The 20,354-nt window shown below is 36.2% G+C and overlaps 1 protein-coding gene across 4 annotated transcripts in view; it reads left to right on the plus strand.

Annotated features, from left to right (window-relative positions):
* sdk1b (sidekick cell adhesion molecule 1b) overlaps positions 1-20,354 on the plus strand; it is a 190,938-nt gene that overhangs the window by 151,747 nt on the left and 18,837 nt on the right. For all 4 annotated transcript variants that reach the window (XM_026204260.1, XM_026204263.1, XM_026204262.1 and 1 more), the window contains 6 exons: positions 1,956-2,193; positions 4,094-4,209; positions 6,130-6,319; positions 10,172-10,270; positions 18,085-18,279; positions 18,584-18,785. In XM_026204260.1, the coding sequence (XP_026060045.1) occupies positions 1,956-2,193; positions 4,094-4,209; positions 6,130-6,319; positions 10,172-10,270; positions 18,085-18,279; positions 18,584-18,785 (1,040 nt within the window). The remainder of the gene's footprint in view (positions 1-1,955; positions 2,194-4,093; positions 4,210-6,129; positions 6,320-10,171; positions 10,271-18,084; positions 18,280-18,583; positions 18,786-20,354) is intronic.

The raw sequence follows: 20,354 nt of genomic DNA on the forward strand, positions 1-20,354 counted from the left end.
CTGCCGGTTGTTGTAACACATTTGTGGTGTGCTGGTACTGAAAAAAACGACCCTCAGGACATAATAGTGCTTAATGCAGTACTTCACAAGCTCTGAAAACAGTAACCTCTAACCTGTTTTTATGGATAGTCATTTATTACGCTCGTACTTAAACTTCTGTGTAGCTGTCATTGAAGAAAAGGTTATATTTTTACCGCTCTTCCGTCATTTACCAAGCAACCCAAGTTTCTTAAGTGTTAATGTCTTTAATGAGGAGAATTGACTCTGTAAGATGGATTTTATGAGGAGTTGCTTTGGAAATGCTGTGAGCTTCAGAAATATTTAGGAAAAAAACTCTTATTAGTTTTCATTTACTTAACCATTCTGGTGTTATATGGAGTTACTTTTGTGTCTTTTTTTATTCAATCGAACATACTGTGTTTGAGAGAGAGATTTTATTTGAATTATTTTATCTTTTAATTACGCTATAATTAGTTTTGCTCTGAAAAAACATTATGTCTGATTGAATAAAAATCGATAGGGTTTCAGCACAAAAACCTTGAATTTTATTCACTAGCCACTAGTAGCCAACTTGAAAATAAACCAAAGTGAAACAAGCGTGTCACATGTTGTAGGTGGAAAAAAATGTATTAATATAGACAAAATAGCTTTTAGAGTATATATATATAAATATATATATATATATATATATATATATATATATATATATATATATATATATATATATATATATATATATATATATATATATATATATATATATACCATGTCTCAAAACATGATATTACAAGCAACTAAAGATTCCCAGCTTATTGTGGAGACCATAAAGACTGAAACATTGATTTGGGCAATGCCTGTGAAGAAACTTACATCAGCATCCGTCAGCTTGCCAAAAGCATTTTAATAGAAACGCTTTCAAGCAGTCACCGTACTGAAGCTGTGAACATCGTAAGGTTTCAAGTGTGCTTTAAAGTACTAGACGAGCAACCATGTGCGAACTCTTGGCATCCGACGCTGGAAAATGTCTCCGAGCCGTGCGCCAACGTGCAATGCACAGCTGAAGCAGGCGAGGGACTGAGCTGCATTACAGCCAATTTGAAATGTCATTTAATTTATGTTTATGAGGAGATTAAAGAACTTCCTTTCTGTTTGCTGCACACAATTTGATGCTTGTGAAGGTTTTCATTCATCCAGATCGTTGTAGAACCACCGGGATGAGTCATGAAACGTTTATTTGTAATTCCTGTTGAGTATGATTGGTGTGCAGAAAATTAGTTATACTTTTTCAGCCCTTAAACTTCAGTACCATTCCATTATAATTTGCCAAAATGTGTTTAGACAACTAAGGTTTCTCTCTCTTTAATTTAATTGCATTTAGGTTTTTTTTTCTTTTATTGAACTACTGTTCAGAAATTTGGGGTTGTAGGATGTTTTTTTGAAAGAAGTATTTTATGCTCAACAAGGCTGCATTTATTTAATAAAACAATACAGAACAAACTGTAATTTTGTGGAAAAAAAACTGTTTGATTGTAGTCTATTTGAATGTATTTTAAGTGTAATTTATTCCTGTGATGGCAAAGCTGAATTTTCAGCATCATTACTACAGTCTTCAGTTCCACACGATTTTTCAGAAATCATTCTAATATTCTGATTTGGTGCTCAAAAACGTCTCTTATTAATATCATTTTTGAATTGTTAATGTTTTGTGGAAACCATATGTTCCTTAGTAAATAGAAAGAGCAGCATTTATCTGAAATAGAAATATTTAGTAGCTATGTAAACATTTTTATTGACATGTTATCAATTTCATGGGTTATTACCGAATAAAATAATAGTTTATTTCCTTTATTTTAAATCTAATGCAATGAAATTCCAGTTGAGTTCTGGTCTTCTTATTGCTGTATGTTTATCAAAGTCTGTCCTGCTCCAATGTTTTTCCTCTTCATGTTTTGTAGCCGCTTCCAGAGGCAGCTTATAACGGAAATCCTGAAAGCGTGGGTTACCGTGTACGCGCACAGAGAGCAGATGGGCTTGGCCAGCCCCGGATGGAGACGGTTTCTGAGCGCCTGTCACGGGAAGCGACGGTGGAGGGACTTGAGGAGTGGACGGAGTACGAGCTCAGCATTCAGGCCTTCAATGGCATCGGGCCTGGACCCTGGGGCAGTCCTGTGCTGGGCAAAACTAAAGAGTCAGGTGACAACACTTAATAGTTAATGCATTACAGTCCCTTTTCCATTTTGATAAATTTTTCATTTTATTTGAGTGTTATAAGACAGATAGCTAAAGTATACAGTAGGGCAGATATTTGCATTAAATTCTTTTAAAGATATGTCAGTTCATTTTTAGATTAATGCCACAAGTTGCTGCAGTCCTTAGCAATTCTAAAATTTAGCCAGTGCCCTACTAGCCGATTTTTAGTCGTAGGCACATTGTACATAGCCGTCGGAGACTCAGATGGAGTCTGTGCCCGAGGCCACATCTAACAGCGGGTGGGTGTTAGCAGCTCCAGTGACTCCCTGCTGACTTAATGATCCTGCCGACCCCTAGACAACATCGAGAAGTTTGACATGATCAGAGACAGCTGGTGGGGAAGGCACTTATAGATCTCAAACATCCGATTCTCCATTCATTTTCCTTTTGATTGTGGTTTCATTTCAGAGATCACACTGAGCATACACTACAGTTCAGAAGTTAGGGCTCAGGTTGGTTTTTTGTTTTGTTTTTTTTATATAAAGAAATATATACTCTATAGAATTTATTTGCATTAAACTGATCAAAAGTGACAGTAAAGACTTTTACATGGTTAGAAAAATATATATATAAATATATATTTTTATATATAAATATAAAAATGTACTTAACAAATCAGCATATTAGAATGATTTCTAAAGGATCATGTGACACTGAAGACTGAAATAATGGTGCTGAAAATTCAGCTTTGTCACCACATTTCATGTTTTATAGTGTCGCTGTTTTTCTGTATTTTGATCAAATAAATTCAGTCGCAATGAGCATAAGATATATGCTATATGCTAAGATATACATATATATTTATATACATATAATTTTTTTTCTCAAAAATTAACACTGTCCGATCGACCTATTTTCACGTACTAAATATAAATTGTCTTTGTCCTTTTCTAACAACAAGTACCACTGCTATTCTTGTACACTCCTAGGTTATGTCATGTTTAGATTACTGTAATTCTTAACTTTTTGGTCTCCCTTCAAAACTCCTACAAAAGCCTCAGTTTGTACAGAAGTCAGCAGCACAAATTATTTCTATTGATGTCTATACAGGACCAGAAAGCTCTGTTTCTGTTCTGACGGGTCTGGAACAACATTAGAGAATAATTAATGACAGAGTTTTCATTTTTGGGTGAACAGTCCCTTTAATTTTTGATCAAACTGATGATCTGACAACTTGCTTTGGATCATTTTCCTTATGAAACAACTAAAACACAACTTATCTACTGGAATCCTACACCTAAATAACTAAAAGAATAAGAAAGTGCCTTTGTCGCTTCGTTTAGCAAATGAAAATCTTTATCTCACTGAAGCTGCGCATGAACATATGCCAGCAAGCCCTGAAGGAACAAGTACACATCTCACACATTCACGGGGTAAAGTTCCCCCTTCAAATTGTATCTTAAATCAGTCCATTACAAGTGTTTATGCTCACGCCGTTCTCCGGGTCTTATTTGGGCGAGCTTCACATGACAGCGAATCAGAGAGAAATGTCAGAGGCTGTTGTTCAAGCTGTCAGCCCTCTTCCGTTTTTAATCAGTAAATGTGACAGACTCCAATAGAAAGGAGTGAGATTTCAGCAAAAATACTGAGTAGATGTGAAACCCTGACTGAAATAAATTGTTCGGCGTTGGCTGGTAAGACATCAGCCTTAGGCTAATGAGCTGTATTACTTGGTGGAATTGTTTGTTCATATTATTATTAATGATAATGGGAATCTTTTATCTTATTATTGTTCCAATAGGATGAAAAACTGATTTAAGTGTTGTGAAATCACCCTAAGATGTGGCCCTGTGTAGGTTTTTGCTGTAGTATAAAATGGCTATTTATATGGGTGTGTTTTCAGTTCCCTCTGGTGAGCCGGAAAATGTGAGCGCAGAAGCAATGAGCTCCACAAGTATACTGGTCACGTGGGATTCGGTCCCTGAACACCAGAAGAATGGACACATCCTTGGTTACAAGGTACGGTTACTATATCAAATGGAATGCTTTAAGACCCTTAAAATCCCCCACGGCTTTGACTGGAGATTCCTGCCTGCCAAAACACTGCAGAAGGGTGAATTTCTACTGTATGTGGAGACGTCTGACGGCAATCATTAGCAGTGCTAGGAAGATATTTTAATGATCGTCAGTGGGGTCCAGTATTTTTGAAACATGACAACGTCATCTTAATGATGACAGAAGTTTCAGGTTTGGGTAATGTATTCATTTGAACATATCTGCAAACTTGTCATTTTTGGTCAGACTGTGATTTAGTATGTCCACTAATTAACCATTTTTATTGAGACTAATTATACACAACACACAGCATCATATATTAAGTTTATGGTAATATAGATATATGTGTTGTAAAAAAATACAAAAATAAAATTGACACCAGTAAAAATATATGTTTAAAGAATGAAAATTCACCTTATTTTGTAAATGCATGTTATAGATCTTATGTGAATGGACCAAATATATTTCATGAATGATTTAATTTTTTCACAGTGTTTCGACCTTGTATTGTTTCATCAAAATGTTGAAACCCAATCTTCTGGCAAAACCACAGATATCTTTATGCCAGACTTCTCCAGTAATTTATTCCGCTTAAACCCCGCGCTCATCCAAAATCGACAGCAGGCTTTCATTCAGATTTGCTCTCATCCAGTCAACAATCGATGGGTAGTGCCAAGTACCTGTCCTACATTTTACAAGTGTAAAACAGAATAAGTAGAAGGAGGAGGAACCTGAGCCGTATCCCCATGCAGATATTTGTAGGTGGACTCGTTTGATGTGGGAAAGAAAGAAACCATCCAGAACAGCCTAACAACAACACAGCAGAACCATTCTTAAGCACCGTAGCAAAAAAGTGTATTCAGTACACTATTATACATCTAATGTAATGCTTGTATCATCCGCCCAAAGGCACTTTAAACCACAAAGAGCTGTTGATATGCACAAAAGTTCTTCCACATGCTTTAATGCACATACATTCAGCCGAACATAGTTTGTATTGAGTTCACATCTATAAACTGTATGAAGATACTGAAACCCATGTGCACTTTTGCTTGTATAAGGCTTTCTCCATTTTCTGCTCAGGCTGTGTAGAGTGACATGATGCAAGATCATGAAACTGCTGAAATAGTTTTTGCTTTTACACACTGTCGGAAGAAGCCAATTGATAAAATGCTTAGGCTGTAAAAAGTGGGGAGGGGGGGATGAAATAACACAATTAATTATTGATCTCTTCTAAAGTCAGAACCAAAGTTGAGGCAAAACCTGAACTTGATTTTATTTATTTTTTTGTAGTTTTTATCTGAAGGAACAGGGATGTTTGCATATGCAAAAGATGCTCAAGTGTTGTGAGCTGTTGCTGTATGGTTGCGTACTTCCCCAAAGAGCGATGTCTTTATTGCCACATACATACATTTAAATATGGGAGCAAATCTCCTGAATGATCCGGTAACACTACTCAGTTTAAATGTACCACATTCCCTGTGATTTTTGCATGCAGGAACAACTACTCTGATATGTGTTTAAATAAGTCATTTACTGCTAGTTGTTCAGTTTGGTTCCCGGCACATCGCATAAAAGTTTTGTAAATGTGGTTTTCACTGCCTGAATTTTTCAGCAGTTGATTTAATTGTAGAAAACAGTCGTCACTCCTGTAAACAAGCACTAAAAGGTGAATTGAATACTCATATTCTCAATAATCTGCCAGATGTTTGCTTAAATCCCTAACCTTAAGTAGCAATACTGTGTATAGAATAGTAAGTGGTAACTAGCAAATACTACTACACACTGTACTGTTGTTGTTGAATTTAGGACGTTCCAACACTCAATATCACATCGAATCTGTTTCTACGTGACCTATATTTTCTTGTTTCCTTTTATCTCTAGGTCTTATACAAAGAAAAAGATTCAGAGCGGGCTGCCCAGGTCCAGCTGGTGAACGGGAACCAGATTCACTTGCTGCTTTTAAAAAACCTCAGCAAGTTCATCTTGTATGAGGTTCAGGTGCTCGCATTTACACGTGTCGGAGATGGACCACCCAGCCTGCCCCCCACAGCTGAGAGAACCAAGGATGATGGTAAGCAACCAATAAAATCAATGCATCTCCCACTGAACAGAACGCATCATCTAATTCTTCACACGTTCCCACTGGTTATGACAAATCACACATGCATAATAAAAGCTAAAATAAATTGAATAAGTTCGTGCACACACATTGGGTCAAAATTAGACTTGAGTGAAAGCTACCCATTTAGCAGATGTTCCTTCACACATTCACACACCAGTAAACACACACACACATTCATAATGGTAGCTCGTAGTTATGCCTTGCTTCATGCTCTGGTGGTTTCCAGCTGTGCCTGACATTCAGACTGGCATTACCTCCCACGTGGCTCCAGACACAGACAAACACACACTCGCCTGGCTTTACGGTGCCCTCACTGCATGAAACCTCATCCTGCATCACTGCATTCGCTTGAGTCACCTGTCTGAACCAACTCTCACTCGCTCGGTTTTCTTATCCCAGCTCACTCAGAATTCACTAATGAGATCTCAATCTGTTCTTAGAAAGAAATTACATTAAAGAAATTCGTACACTTTTAAGGTATTTTTTTGTTTTGTTTTACCTGAGAACAAGTCTGCAGTACCTCATGTGTGTCTCCTTTTTGTTAACTTAACCTAAATTATTCCATATTCAGTTACTAAACTGATTATACTTATTTTAATTATTGTATTTATAATTCAGTTATTGTATATTTTAATTCTCACTTCTTTAACGAATAATAGTTTTAATGCATTAATCACCCATTTTTTATTACAAAAATAGTAAGCATAACTTATATGTGTATATATATATATATATATATATATATATATATATATATATATATATATATATATATATATATATATATATATATATATATATATATATATATATATATATATATATATATATATACAGTTACTTTTTTATAATTATATGCTCAGTACTGTGATAGACTGTGAAATCAATCACCAATTTAGAAAATAATTATATATATATATATATATATATATATATATATATATATAATTCAATAATAAAATAATTCATTATTTTATTTATAATTTTATTTAATTTATTTTTTTTGTAATTACTAAATGTTCAGCGAATGTTCAGTACTACGGATTAAATATTATTTTGTATATTGACTACACTAAGTATTTCAATATAAAAAAATAAAATACATTATTAAATTTAAATGGCATTATTTTTTCAAGTCTGCAGTACCTCATGTGTGTCTCCTTTTTGTTAACTTAACCTAAATTATTCCATATTCAGTTACTAAACTGATTATACTTATTTTAATTATTGTATTTATAATTCAGTTATTGTATATTTTAATTCTCACTTCTTTAACGAATAATAGTTTTAATGCATTAATCACCCATTTTTTATTACAAAAATAGTAAGCATAACTTATATGTGTATATATATATATATATATATATATATATATATATATATATATATATATATATATATATATATATAGACAGTTACTTTTTTATAATTATATGCTCAGTACTGTGATAGACTGTGAAATCAATCACCAATTTAGAAAATAATTATATATATATATATATATATATATATATATATATATATATATATATATATATATATATTAGGGGTGTAACGATACGCGTATTCGTATTGAACCGTTCGGTACGACGCTTTCGGTTCGGTACGCGGTACGCATTATGTATACCGAACGGTTCGTTGGAGTAATTAATTATATTTGAAAAAAAAAAAAAAAGAGAGAGAAAGAAATATAATGATATGCGTTCAACAAGGTAGCCCAATAACCCAAACAACGTAACAGGCAACGCCCCTGACACTCCCGAAGAAGAAAAAAACACCATCTTATATGTTTATGTTAGGCTACTCAGCAGGCGCTCGCTCACTCAGTACGCGCTGAAGGCTCGTTGCAAAATAGCCAATGCGTTTAACAGACTAGAAATGAGAAGATCCCCCAATAACCAACAGGTCTGGTGTTTGGGTGCACTTTGGATTCCCTTTAAGCTATAATGGTGATGGCAAGAGAGTGGTGGATAAATAAACAACGGTATGTCGCATCTGCAACATGACAGGGTACACCAGCGGGATTACAAAAAAAAAAAAAAAAAAAAAACCCAGCGGGAATATCTGGGATATATGCGTCAGTAATATCTGGGAAAAGACGAAAAAAAGGAGAAACATGCACGCAGCAAACTATCCCTGCAGCATTTAGACACTATAGCTTACAGGGAATCCAACCCAAACACCAGACCTGTTGGTTATTTTAGGATCTTATATTTCTGGTCTGTTAAATGCATTAGACATTTTGCAACGAGCCTTCAGCGCGTGCTGAGTGAGCGAGCGCCTTAGGGGCCGTTCACATATCGTGCCTAAAAACGCATGGAAAACGCTAAGCGCGTCTTTCTCCTGAGGCGTCTGTCTTTGCTAAGCAACAATGACGTGCTCTCTCCATGAGACGCGGAAATTTCAGCGAAGGATAAATGGATTTGCAGCTCTAAAAATCGCTTGCAGTAGCTCTGCTACTGAATTTATTTCAAAATTGCAATCCATATACAACTATGATCAGCTGTTGCTTCATCTTGGCTGAGCTCTCAACGTTGTTACGGGAAAGGATGAAGCTGATTGGTTGGTTCTTGTCACATGACCCGCGGTGCGCTTGCGGCATTCTGAAAAGTTGAGATGTTTTTACATTTTGCTGTATCTAAAACGTATCGAACCGAACCGAACCGAACCGTGACATCAGTGTATCGTATCGAACCGAACCGTGAATTTTGTGAACCGTTACACCCCTAATATATATATATATATATATATATATATATATATATATATATAATTCAATAATAAAATAATTCATTATTTTATTTATAATTTTATTTAATTTATTTTTTTTGTAATTACTAAATGTTCAGCGAATGTTCAGTACTACGGATTAAATATTATTTTGTATATTGACTACACTAAGTATTTCAATATAAAAAAATAAAATACATTATTAAATTTAAATGGCATTATTTTTTGCATTGCAGTAATGAGAATAAAATGTTTTTCAGATTATGGTAATGAGAATTTGGAGGGCAAATGTGCTTAGTTATCATGAAACTATATGTCATAATGAAAAAGAAATAGACTTCTTTTAAATCTGAAGTGATATATGACACTGGCATTATCTGACACTTTTCATGAGACTCAACCAAGTGGGAACCTCATTAAGTCTCCTGAGCTATGAAAGATCAACCTCTGAGCAATAAAATTTCATACGGAGACTTTCTCTCAGAAATATGTACTCACATGTATGCAATATATTTCCACGGCGAGGGGAAGTAAGCTGCCATCTTTCCCTTTGAAATGAGCGAGTGTGTTCATATGTGGATTGTGGAGTCTTGCCAGCGGAATGACAAATGCCCTCTTTCTGTCATTTTTCTTAATCGGCTCAATGGAGCAACATTCATTTGGAAATGTACAGGGATACCAGGGATACCAGATACTGGAATGTCTATGTGAATCTTCTCCACACACACTGACTCACACTTACACACACACATATCAGAACTAGTGGATTACTAATACTGTTGGCCTAGTGTCCACTGGCAGAGTTAAATGTGTTTGATGAGGGATTATGAAACACTAATATTTATATTTATGGATTTAAGGAATTAGAAGTTTGCAGGGAGACTTTGTGTGTGAGAAGAGATTAAAATGTCATATTTATCGTGGCCGAGATAAAAGCTTGGCCCCACAAACAGATGTTTTGAAGTGTTTGAAATATGTGCTACATTACAAGAAATCAGAATGTATGCTACAGTAATCCTTTTTAAATACATGTATCCTCTCTCCCTCTTTCCCTCCCTCTCTTCTCTCCAGTTCCTGGTCCACCTGTCAGGTTGGTGTTTCCAGAGGTGCGTCTCACGTCTGTCAGGGTTGTCTGGCAGCCTCCCTCGGAGCCAAACGGCATCATTATGGGTAAGAGAACATAAACGCTACACATCCAGACACACACACATTCACCTAGCCATATAAATCTGGACATATCACAGACAGAAAATAGAAAATGTAATAACTAATGGATTGAATATAGTACGTTAATGATAAAAACGCACATTTAAAATGATTTAAAGATGCGCTAAGCCAATTTTGCCAAACGATGTTGATATTTGGAAAGCACCAAAACAAACCCGCCCACACCCAAACAGGACCTCGCCCTTATTTTGAAATCTCCGCCCCACATGTACTTACGCAACCATAGCAATGACGATTGCAGAAACTAGTGAAGATGAGTGATTTTATTTGTTCAACATATTTAAAGGTGCTGTATGTAAGTTTTTGACTCTGCTAAAGCATAAAAACACCATAATATATTTGCAGAGATTTAAGAAACATGCTAAGTTAACATACTTGTTTATCTTTAAAACAATGCTACAGTCAGTAATTCTTCTTTGAAAATGTGCGTTCCCGGGCCGGAATGTCTGTCATTGTTTTAGTTTGTGAAACCCACTCACTTGCCAGTTTACCTCATTGTATTTCGCCATCCCAGGTTGCCAGTTGCTGGAAAACACAGCGTATTTCATTTAATTAATCGTCAAGTGCACTCATTCCTGTTGGTGTCGTAAATCTGGCAACCTGGGATGCTGTGAAATATCATCAGTTACGTTAACACCCATCAGCCTACGCCAGAACTAGGCATTTCAGTGTACATTTTTCCTAAAATATAGGTATTTAGCTAAATTACAAGTTAATTTATAAAATTATCAGTTTTGTATTTATGTATGTTATAACTAGGGCTGTCACCTTTGTGAAAAAATCATTTTCGATTTTTAAGACATAAATGTTCATTGAATCGATTGTAAAATCGATTTTCCATGTCTAAAAAAAAGACATTTCCTTTTTCAACGTCAAATAACGGACGAACGTAAAGAGAGCGCTGGAAATGCACAAGTCAGCAATATTTCTTATTTATTGGCATGAAGTTTCTGGCAGAATAACAAACAGCAAACAGCAAAAAATATATGTGCAGAGGGGACGGCTGCCATAACAAAAGAAAAACATCACTGCAAGCTTCAGCCCAGCTGCATTTATGATTTAGACAATTCAAAAATCTCCAAGATTATTTTAAATAATCAATTTCAAACAACTGTTAAAAAAATGAAACTTTAAATTGACTTAAAAAAAATATAATTATTGAACGTAACCGACACCATTACAAATTTATTGGATAGGAAAACAAGTTGATCAACATTTTCGTGGTCCAGAGCAGAGCGTTTTTTATTCACAATATGTCCAGCTGTTGAGAAGATGCGCTCCGACCCAGGGATATCCCAGGGACACTCAGGTACAGCTGTGCAAGGTGGGGGTATTACTGCCAATTTTCCACCACAAAAGCCAGTCGCTTTTAGCTTGCAACGGTCCTTTTCATAACTCAGAATCTCCTGCAAACTAGATTGAGACCTCCAGACGCGCGTAAACGCATCTTTACATTGACTTAACATTCAAATAATTCGCGCCAGACGCTCATTTTGTGTTGGTGTGAACGCAACGCAGCATAAGAGGTCTTATAAGAGCGTAAAATTGCTGGTATTTTCTGTCTAGCTTTCGCAACGCATACTGCACTTTCGGAATTCTTTATTTTCTTTTTCTGCTTGTTTGTGAGTTTTGTTACATATATCTATATTTTAATTGTTTAATTCTTTTAAAATTTATAGTGTACATATTTGGTTAAAATCGATTCCCTATTTTCATTTTCAAAACTTTTTTTGGTTGGTCGGATCGATTGTGCAATCGATTTTCGAAGTAAAAGTGACAGCTTTAGTTATAACTCATATTCTTGTAAGGGCCTCAAGAATCTAATCTTCATCTGCAGTAAAAATGCAGTTTGAGGCCTTAAAGAAGGTCTGTTTGTTCCCATTGCACCCTGGGCCATTTGAAATGTTATTATTGCAAGGACATGCTGTGTATTACATTGGAGTCAGTATGTACGTGTGTGTGTTATGAGGTTTTCTGTATTGGGATTTTAACCATGTATTGAGATTAAACCGCCTCAGTTATGCCGTTATCAAGATTACGGGCCGTACAGACACTGACGCGCAGCTATAGATGACTGGATTATGGACACTTAACCACCCGTGATGGATCATATAATCCCTTAATAGTGATAGAAATGTGAAGCCTCTTTACCTCGGATGATCTCTTGCCTTCTGCCTCTTTTCTACACGCACTCGCACACAGAGCTCTCTGCTGATTGGATCAATCGCTCCCTGTAGGATTGAACGTTATAAACCAAAGATCTTCAATCAGAGAGGAGCTGTCAGTGTTCCAGTGCTCATTTTATCCTCTCAGATCTTTGTAATGTATTTCATACATGAGGATACACCGATAATGTGACTTTCACGAGGGGTGAATCCTTCTTCTGTGTTGAATTTTCTCAACAGCAGTCAGTTACTCTCGCAGTTATTGAACATCTGACTGTACGGTGTGAATGAGGCGTCGATGCCGCATTCATTAAGTGACCTTGGAGGGATTTCAGAAAGCAAACCTATAAACCGGTTTAGAACCGATCATTAGATCAGGTCATCGTCATTATACTGAGTAGTCCATACATATATATGTATGCTGATATGATACTGTTGCTTTACTGCAGTGTCACTTTTATTCTAGCTCTTAATTGAGTTTCAGTGGTAATGTATCGAAAGCAAGAGCCTGTTGGTGAATATTGATCGGTGGATTGAGGTCCCTCTGGTGTCTCTTTTTGCTCTGGCATTTAATTTCTCTTTCTCTGTTTGTCAGTATCTCTCTCACACATTATCATTCTCTTTTATTGATCTCTCTTGTTCTCTTTAAGGCTTCTGTCTGTCTCGCTCATGTCTGTTTCTCTTTGTCTTATCCTTGCCTTGATTTGTTTATGGATTTGTATATGGAGTTACAAATATAATTACTAGCTTCCCAAACACCACTTCATATGTCATGGATAACAGACACAGTAGTCCAACATCAAACTAATTGAGCCAATGTTAGTGTGTCAAGCGGGTCTGGATGTGGAACGCATAAGGAAATATAATGCAGAGTCCTATGGATTGATTTTTATGATACTTTTATAGTGCACAACTTCCATTTCGCACCACAAGCTCTCCATACATTGTAAAGTAATTGCTTGGAAAATGCGACAGGTACGTTATTCAAAAATGTTTCACGTTCCACAGAAAGAAACTCATAAAAGTTTGGAGTGATATGAGGATGAGTAAATGATGAGCTAATCCCTTAAGCTGGGATAGGAGAAAGTATTTTAACGTTTGAAAAAAAATTGCCTACCTTTAATCTCTTTGTTGCTTTGTAAAAACAGATACAGCTTTAGAAGTAGCTGTGTTCGCAACTCCACGTGCATTAATGAGATATTGGCAGTGTTGACATACTGCTTGCTTTTGTTGGATCGCTGTCCTCCTTCAAAGACTTCATTGTGTTCTCATGTTTGGGGAAACTACTTTATAGTCAAGCTAATCTTTTTAGCATACTGCAAGGTACTGAAAGGTATGAAAAGTAGATAAATACATAGAAGATATTTAGAGGGCAGTTTTATTGTATACTTTCTGAAATCATAGCCATATTTATCAATTTAAAAACAATGAGGATCTCAGTTAGAGTGAAGACGGTATACATTCACAGTAAAAAGTATTAGCAAAATTAGAAAATATAGCAATTTCTGTAACTCCTAAAAAAAAAAAAAAAAAAAAAAAAAAAGACAAAATGCTGTGCAAAAACTCATATGTGCTCATATACATAAAAAAGTAAGCTTTTTGATAGAAATGAATACTATTATTCAGCAAGAAAGTATTAAATTTTGTGAAAAGTGACAGTAAAGACATTTGTGACCCAGGACCACAAAACCAGTCATAAGTGTACAACTAGGGCATAAAGTTTTTGACATTAAGAGCTGAATAAATAAGCTTTTCGTTAATGTATGGTTTGTTAGCATAGGACAATATTTGGTCGAGATACAACTATTTGAAAATCTGGAATCTGAGGGTGCAAAAACAAAAATACAAAAAAAATATTGATAAAATTGCCTTCAAAGTTGCATTCAACAAAGTTTTTAATTGTTCAAAGGAAATGTACAAAATATCTTCATGGAACATGATCTTTACTTAATATCGCATTGATTTTTGGCATAAAAGAAAGATCAATAATTTTGACCCATACAGTGTATTTTTGGCTGTTGCAACAAATATACCCCAGCGACTTAAGTCCAGGGTCACATTTACAATGTTACAAAAGATTTCAATTTCCAATAAATGCCGTTCTTTTCAACTTTTCAATATTGTTGAAAACTGGAAACAAATTTGGCACAGTTTCCACAAAAATCGTATGGAGCACAACAGTTTTCAATTACAATAAGAATAACTGTTTCTTGGGCACCAAATCAGCATATTAGAATGATTTGCAAAGCATCATGTGACTAGAGTAATGATGCTGAAAATTTAGCTTTGCATCACAGGAATAAATTACATTATAAACTATTAAAATAGAAAACAGGCCTTTTAAACTGTAATTGTACATGGAACCTTGGTGACTTCTTTCAGAAACATTAAAGGGGTCATATAATGTTGCTAAAAAGAACATTATTTTGTGTAGTTGATGTAATGAAATGTGTATTTGATGTTTAACGTTAAAAAACATTTTTTTCCACATACATTATTGTTTCTCCTCTATACCCCGCCTTTCTGAAACGCTAGGTGTGCTCTGATTGGCCAGCTATCTAGTACGTTGTGATTGGCCGAATGCCTCAAGCGTGTGAAGGAAATGTTACACCCCTTGCCATATTGTGATGTTGTGTGTCCCAGTCAAGTGAGTGAAAGTGACATGACATACAGCCAAGTATGGTGACCCATACTCAGAGTTCATGCTCTGAATTTAACCCATCTAAGTGCACACACACAGCAATGAACACACACACACATATACAGTGAACACACACACACATCGGGCAGCCATTTATGCTGCGGCGCCCGGAGAGCAGTTGGGGTTCGGTGCCTCACTCAAGGGCACCTCAGTCGTCGTATTGCTGGCCCGAGACTCGAACCCACAACCCTAGGGTTAGGAGTCAGTCTCACTAACCACCAGGCCACGACTTCCCACAAAACACAGATGCAGAAGAAAAAACAATAAAACCCATTACAAATGAGCCATTTGTTACATCCAGTGGGGACATAAATACAGATTATAATGACTTATACTGTCTTTTTACGCGTTGCATTGCATCGCGCCACATAAACATAAAACCATATCTGCATTTGTGATCAGAGAAACGACAAACATGCAGCCTAATCTACACTACTTAAAACTCAAGTTTGAATCATCAGTGGAAAATCCTTTACGTGTGTAAACATACTTACAGACTGTGAGTCAGAGCAGACGGTAATGTTGTCTACTCTCCCAGGATCAGGAAACAGTTCTCCATAAAATGCATTGCACACACCTGAACACTTGGGTTGAACTGTTCTAGAACAGTGTTGTAAATACAACATATGCACTGATTTCTAGTTGTGTCCTCTTTTGAAAGACCAAACAAAGTATTTTCGCTTTCACAACGAAACACAGCGTCCGTCTCCATAACATGGCGGTGGCAGCAGCAATACTACAGCGAGAATCAAAGTTATGCCTTCTTTCTTTGCGTGAACATTTGGACACTGTTATGCAAATCTTCCCACAGAGTGACCTAGACGTGGGAGCATGTGAAGACGAGCTGTTTTAGGAGGGTATGGTTGACTTTTAACTTTTATAAAGAATATCTCTTTGGGTTTGAGACTTTAGTATTTGCAACTTTGGGGATCTTATCTATTCCCCAACAGCTGGTAACACTCCAAAGAGAGAGGACCGTACTTCTTTTTGTCATGGTCTCTCCTGCTATCCTTCTCTTATAGCATTGAGTGTCCGCTGTAATGTGTCCTGTAGTTAGGGATCAGTGATTGCTGTGGTAACAGGGCGCACAAATAAAATGTGCCTGACCAAGGGGGCGACGATCCGACCAATTACACGGCTTACTGCTCTCACCACAGCAACCCAGACATTAAAAAATGAGTACCGAACCACCTAGCATGGGTCACAGCTCTACCATGATAGATGAGGGAAAATAAAAAGCCTGAACAGTTGATTGTTGGCCATTTTTTTGTCCTTTTGCCTCCTTCGCTCCATTTCCAGGGGAAAAGCTACTCTGTAACAGCAAAGAAAAGGAGGAAAAAAGTGTTCAAGTTGATTTCTGCCTCTAGCGTAACATGAAAAAAAAGAAGAAGAAGAAAAAAAAGGAAAAAGAAAAACCATCAAAAGCGAGAGCTCAGGAACAAGCGGGAAAAGCAGAGGATTTTGCATAGGCCCCTCTGGGCTTTTTGGGTTGGGTTAGCGATGGCCTCTTAATAAAGGAGGATCTTAGCGAGCTGTGCGTTCAGAGAGGGTAAGAGAGAAAAGGAAAGAAAGGGTGAATAAGAATCTGAGAAGACAAGGCAAAGGGGAAAAAAACATTGAATTAAAACCAGCCTCAGCTCTGTAGCGCCATGCTAATCCTCCAAACGGAGCACGCTAACACCAAACTCCCCATGTGACAGAGATAAGAACGTCTCTCTCGGCCATTCTGTAGATTTTCCCGGTTTACAAGGCACTTAACCCCCTCAATCTCTCCAGCACCTCATGTCAAAAACACCCTTGCAGCTGTAATAAATGGTTCCAGGTTAAAGCATGTTCTCAGACTGTGGAGATCTTCCATGGGACACTTTGGTCTTAGCATCTGCACTAAAATTAAATGAGCCTTGTCTGCAGTTAGAAGAGGATTATTAACTCTTATGAAGGAAGGCTGCTGTTGCGAACTTGTATAATGACTTTAAAAATGTATTTAAAAATGTGACGCCTCATATGTTTAGCCCGTTGTAATGATGACGCACCAGATGGATTGTTGTAAGCTGATTTGAAATGAGTTGTGTGGTTTGTTTGATATGGCTGTGTTGAATATTAATACCATTCTGTTCCATACATTGAAACGCTGTGAGTTGTTGCTATCAAGCTCCAAAAACACAAAAACTACATCATTAAGCATTTCCCATCAGTTCTCTTTCGCATATTTAAATGTTGATAATTATATATTAATTACAAATTATTATAGATTTATAGATTTTTTTATTTATTAATGATGATAATTATATATGGTAATGAGGATTCTTGTTATTTTAATATTAATGCATGCATAATCACATAATATTAACAATAATTATGATTAACATTTCAATAATAATATTATTAATGTATTAATATTATTAGTGATGTTTATTATTATTATTATTATCATTATCATCAAACAATAATACTCATCTATGTAAATTAAGTTTTCCCTAATATGACTAGTATGTATAATTGATAATAATAATAATAATAATGTTATTTATAAATACATTAATATCTAAATTATTTGTATTATTAATAATGATAATAATACATACATAATAATTTAATAATATGAAAAATATGTATAATTTTCATTGGAATGTTATTATTAATTTATTAATATTATTAGTGATGCTGATTATTATTATTATTATTATTATTATTATTATTATTAAATGTATATTAATAAGCATTCATTATTAATAAGAATTTCCTAATACATTATGTATAATTTACATATTTTATTAATATATCAATTAGCATGATTGTTAATAATAGTGAATATATATTACAGTGACAGTGCAAAGATTTAAACAATGTACTTCAGCAGTTCTGATGTAATTTTGACTTTGTTACTTCAGGTTATCAAATTTCTTACCGTTTGGATATCAACGACCCCAACAAGTTTACCACGGTTGAGGTGGGATCCAACGCGCGTCAATTCACAGTGACAGGACTGATTCCGGAATCTGCATATGTTTTCCAAATCACAGCGCGCACTCAAAAGGGCTGGGGACCCCCAGAGGAGGCCATCGTCATAACGACCGAAAAAAGAGGTATGTTTGAAGGGTTAATGTTCAATTCTATTATCATCAAATTGTTCACTACTTAGGCTACTGTAGAATTATTTACATTAACAGTGACAAATTGGATGTGACTAAGGCTAAAATCCCGCTGAAACGCTCGTGTTTCATGGAGTCAGTTTGTCTGAGTCAAATGTCAGCTGATAAAGCACACTGTCAAAACAGCATGTGGCCCCTCGGAGCTGACTGCATTTAAACCCGAGCTCAAAACGAGCCGAGAGCCGGGTCTGTGACACATGCATATGCCCAGCAGTGACTCATTACACATGTCCCACAGAGCGGCCGCAGCCCCCTCGACGACTCACTGTGCCTCAGAAAGGGGTGGAGTCTCATAAGCTCCGACTTCATTGGATGGCGGGAGGAGACGGCTCTTCCCCAGTGCGCTACTTCACCCTGCAGGCATTAGAGCTGCCGGATGGCGAGTGGAAGATCCACACATCCTCCATCGGTCATAATAACACCTCCTGGGAGGTGGATAGGTAAAACACGTGCACATATCTGCCTGTGTGGCCAACAGCTGGTACGAGAACAGTCACTATTTATAGCATAATGTGCTTTAGCTCTGACTGACAGAAGATATTAAAATACACAGAATGGAGGCACACTAGAGCTCATTTTAAGGAAGGGATCTGCAGACGTTGAAATAATTGAAGCTATAGTTCAACACGTAAATCTTTTATATTGCACAACAAGAAAGTAACAAAATCGTTTTTGGGGGCATTATTGAAAGGGTAATGCCATGTTTTTGGATCATATTAGCACAATGTTTTTTTGTTTTGTTTTGAACATGGGTGCATAAGTAATGGCATGTATTGTTTTTTGTTTACATAGAGACAGTATTTGTTGTTTTTTAGGACATGTACCATGGTAATACCCTGTTTGGTTTGTTATGTTATGTTATGTTATGTTATGTTATGTTTTGTTTTGTTTTGTTTTGTTTTTACATACACCAAAGCAGTAGCAAGGCATGTTTGTTTATTATTATTATTTTTTTGTATCACATTAATACTATAGGTTTTTTTCCAGCATGTTTTTCTGTAGATGTGCAATTTTTTTTTTTTTTTTCTTTGCGGCATGGTACCATTGCAATACCATATTTAGACACGTACCATCAAGATGTTATTGAATTTTTTGGGACGCACAAAATGCTATTCCCTGAGCTATGTAAATAACACAATTATAATAATGGTTTAGTCCCATGGTATTGATTCCATCACTTCATCCCACAGTACGGATGCTGTGTGAAAGGGTCAGAGTGAGAATGAAAAAGGGTTAAAATTGAAACAACCCCTATTGGACTGAATCAAACAAGGCTCTTCAATATAAAAGAGTGAAATTACACAAAGCATGTTGGCCATTTTATATTATAGACATGCAGTGACACTGATGAGACATCATTAAGAATAAAAAAATCGAGTGAAATCGTCAGACAGAGCAAGAGTGGGAGAGAGAGTGCAATCATAATCAGACTGACCATCGGGTGGCCTGATGTCCAATCACACATTCATTCAGCTCCACCCGCTCACTAACCTGTTTTCTGCTCTCCATCCTCCAGCACTGCAGCACTAGCTCATATTCTTTCACCCTGCCTGTTCATTCTTCTCATCATCACCTGTGTGATTCATGCTGTCATCTTCTAAATGTCCACTTGCATTAAGGGGAAAAATATTTCAAGCTAAAGGACTTGCCTCCCTGTAACAGCATCTTTCTCAACCTGTGTTGTAACAGAACCATGTGAGCATATGTGCGTTCAGTACCACTCGATTACCCACAACCCACATTCCTGTCCTTTTAATTACCCACATATGCCTTTCACTGACATTCAGTGACTCGTCGTGCCATCTTCTGACTGCAAAAGAGGCAGAGAAGATGAGTCTGAAGCACCATGAATAACACGCAAAAGTGCATTTGCACAGTCTATTTAATGTGGCACACAGATGGAATAAATGCATATCACAAAATCACTATGATGAACAATCACTATGCTTAGAGTACAACTGTACTACCCTTAATATTTCTGCAATATATACAGTAGTTTGCACTGCTAT

The sequence above is a fragment of the Carassius auratus genome, chromosome 26, assembly GCF_003368295.1.
Source record: "Carassius auratus strain Wakin chromosome 26, ASM336829v1, whole genome shotgun sequence".
Lineage (NCBI taxonomy): Eukaryota > Metazoa > Chordata > Actinopteri > Cypriniformes > Cyprinidae > Carassius > Carassius auratus.